This window comes from Gracilinanus agilis, chromosome 4 (assembly GCF_016433145.1).
Source record: "Gracilinanus agilis isolate LMUSP501 chromosome 4, AgileGrace, whole genome shotgun sequence".
Taxonomy (NCBI): Eukaryota; Metazoa; Chordata; class Mammalia; order Didelphimorphia; family Didelphidae; genus Gracilinanus; species Gracilinanus agilis.
In genome coordinates this window covers 18,321,587-18,324,861 of record NC_058133.1, presented here as the reverse complement: position 1 = coordinate 18,324,861, position 3,275 = coordinate 18,321,587, and the positions used below count along the sequence as shown (strand labels likewise).

The window sequence follows — 3,275 nt, the reverse complement described above, 5'->3', positions numbered from 1 at the left end:
GGAGGACCTTACAGATCCTCCTCCTCCTCCTCACTTTACAGATGAAGAAACTGAGACAGGTATATATATATATATATATTTAAAGTGACATCCAAAGTCATTCAGCTAGTAAATGGCAGAGCTGGAATTTGAATCCAAGCCTTCAGACTCCAAATCCAACGAAAACCATTTATCCTTTCTTTTGGGTGGTGTTAATGCTTCTTTTTTTAAACAGGAAGGCTCACATTTGGTCCCAGCTGCCCTCCTTTTGTCTCTTCCTCTTCTTTTCTCAACTTTTCTCCCTTTCCCTACCCAAGCACTAAAGGGCAGTGTGTGTGACTATGGAGGATGAGAATTGTTCCAGACCCTTCCCTATCCCCCCAGGTAGGCTCCCCTACAGGCCAAGCTTGGGCTGGGTCTCTCGAGGAAGGGCACAGATTTTGTAGGGAACAGGAGAGAGGGTCAGGCCAGTTCGGAAGTCCGGACTCAGCTGGGTGTCTGCGGGAGCCTGGAATGTGAATCTCTGAAGCAGGCAAGTGAAGAAAATGAAGAGCTCAGTCCGAGCCAGCTGTTCCCCCAGGCAGACCCTCTTCCCTGAAAGACAAAGAGAGCAGGAAACAGTGAATCTACCAAAGCTTGCCACAGGAAGAAGGCTGGGATAGAGGCTCTCAAGGGCCCAGATTGGGGAACCAGATCACCTGGGTTTGAATCACAACATTGAGATGAACCTTCAAGGTCTTCTCGCTCAGTTCCCTCCTTTGACTAATGAGGAAACTGAGGCTAAGTGACTTGTCCATAGTCAAAATTTAATATATAATAATAATAAGGTTCAGAGATGGAATTTGAACCCAAGTCTTCTCCGTTCCATGTGACATGCCATATCTACCACGCCATGCTTCGACATGCTGCCAAACTCAAACACTTAATACCACTGAAATCCCACCTCAGATGCTTCTCGCCTGGGTGACATTGGACAAGTCCCTTCTCCTGAATAGATCTACTTTCTCCTGTGTGAAAGGATGGATCGGGCTACGTGGCCTCCAAGGGTCCTTCCAGCTCTGGATCCCAGATCCTGTGTCTTGGCTTAGGGAAGTCCTACCTCTTCTCTGAAAACCACCCGGGCAGGGCAGCGGAGAGGTTTGGGTTGTATAATTAGAAAATCTTGGACCCTTGGACTCCATCTCTCAGAATTCTTTTTCATCTCCCAGAATCCTTTTCCCCTTCATCCCCATGTTTGCATCCTTACATTATAGATAAGTTCTGGAACACCCTCACTCTCTTCTTCTACATGCATGATCTAAGAAGCTTGTCTTTATAATGCTGTCATTCTCCTTTGCTTCAAGTTATTATTAAAGCTTATTAAATATAATACTTGGAATACTTGGATATTAATTTTTAATCTTATAGGGCCCTGGACTCAGGAAGAACCTTATTCAAATCTTACCCTTAATACTTAGAAGCTGTGTGACCCTGGGCAAGTCAGCTAACTGCTCTCCAACTCAGTCTTCTCATTTGGAAAATAGAGATAAAATAGTCTCTACTGGAGAGGGTTGTTGTGAGGTAACAGATGTCAATGGTTTTCAAACCTTAAAGGACTATATATATTCTAGTTATATCATCATCATCATCATCATCATCACTACTATTAAGAGTGTTATTATCTGTCAAGTTCAAGCAATATAAGGATCTACTTCACAGGGCCCTGTGAAAACTGAGTGGAATAATGCATGGCCACCGTGTTGTCTGCTTGACAGCCTACCCCTGCTCTCCTCGGTCCTTGGCACCCTGGGAAACCTCTGATCTTGGCTTCAGAACCCCCAGGTTGGGTCCCAGCCTCCGCCATTATGAGCTTGGTGATATTGGGCAAGTCCCAAGCGCTCAGGGCTTGGCGCACCTGTCTTGGTCTAGAAGTAGAGAAGGTGCTGACCTGCCTCATCAGAACCTCTCGTCAGGCAAGTCCTCTCCCTCCCTTTTCCTTTCTGCATTTGGAAGAAAAGAGCGGATGGAAACTCATGTCCAAGTGGACAGAGTGCATGCCTTGAATCCAGAGGCAGCATAGGAGTATAGACATGGACCTCGGAAAACTCTCTAGCCCAGCTCCCTCATCTTACAGATTTGGAAACTGAGTCTCAGGGGAAGTTTAGTGACTTGGTCGTGTCGCTCTCCTTTTAAATAAGATTCCTAGCTCTTTCAGAATAATAGGTGACATATCTCTGGTGGTTTTAGCCTCATAAAGTATTCTAAATTTCATTCAAACTTTATCAAATTCAAGTGAGGATTTATTCATTCATTCAATAAACTCTTAATAATAGTAAAAACTAAAGCTTATCAAGTATTTTAAAGCTGTCAAGGCCCTTTAAAAATATTATCTGATACTATCCTCCAAACAACCCTGGAAGATAGGTTCTATCTTTATCCCCATTTTATAGATGAGGAAATTGAAGTAAATAATGGTTAAATGACTTAATCTGCTAGTAAGTAGCTGAGGTTGGATTTGAACTTAGGGGTCCATAACTCCAGGTCCAACATTTAGTGTATTATGTTACCACTGAGCCACTTATTAAGCACTTACTGCACACCAGGTAGTGAATTAATTGCTGGAGGTAAAAAACAAAAAAGCAAAAGTGATTTCTACCCTCAAGGAACTTATATTCTATGAAGAGAGAATAATATTTCATAAATAGGTATATGCAAGATACAAACAGTAGAGGGGGAGATCTTCATGGCCTAGAGGGACCAGGAAGGGTCTCTTATACAAGTTGGCATTTGACCTGGATCTATAATGAAGCCAGAGAACCTAAGAGGTGCAAGTGAGGAAGGAGGGCTCCCCGGCCTGGAGAATAGTCAGGAGATAAGAGCTTCCTAGTGTGTGCAGGAAAGCACCTGGGCCAAGAGAATGAGATGGTAGAATGGAAAGGCAGGATGAAAGACCAGGTGATGGAGAGCATTCAATCTCAGTGGAGTTTATATTTGGTCCTAGAGGTGATAGGGAGCCATTGGAGCTCACTGAGCAGGGTAGTCAGACCTACCCTGTGGGAAACTCATTTTAGCAGCTGAGTGGAGGATGGATTGGTGTGGGGAGTGAGTGGAAACAGGGATGGGAAATAAACCCCACAGGGATGAGAGCTCTTTAGAAACTATGAAATACTATATGTGTGTTTGTAAACTCTTTCTCTCTCTCTCTCTCTCTCTCTCTCTCTTTCTCTTTCTCTCTTTCTCTCTCTCTCTCTTTCTCTCTCTCTCTCTCTCTCTCTCTCTCTCTCTCTCTCTCTCTCTTTCTCTCTTTTTCTCTCTCT

At 43.8% G+C, this 3,275-nt stretch overlaps 1 protein-coding gene across 1 annotated transcript in view; it reads right to left on the bottom strand.

The window, feature by feature from the left end:
* Positions 1 to 214: 214 nt before the first annotated feature.
* The window catches only part of LOC123247893 (cytochrome P450 2J2-like), a 75,525-nt gene continuing 72,464 nt past the window's right edge, over positions 215 to 3,275 (bottom strand). The window contains exon 9 of the mRNA XM_044676962.1: positions 215 to 573. Within this exon, the coding sequence (XP_044532897.1) occupies positions 374 to 573 (200 nt within the window). The 3' untranslated portion in view covers positions 215 to 373. The remainder of the gene's footprint in view (positions 574 to 3,275) is intronic.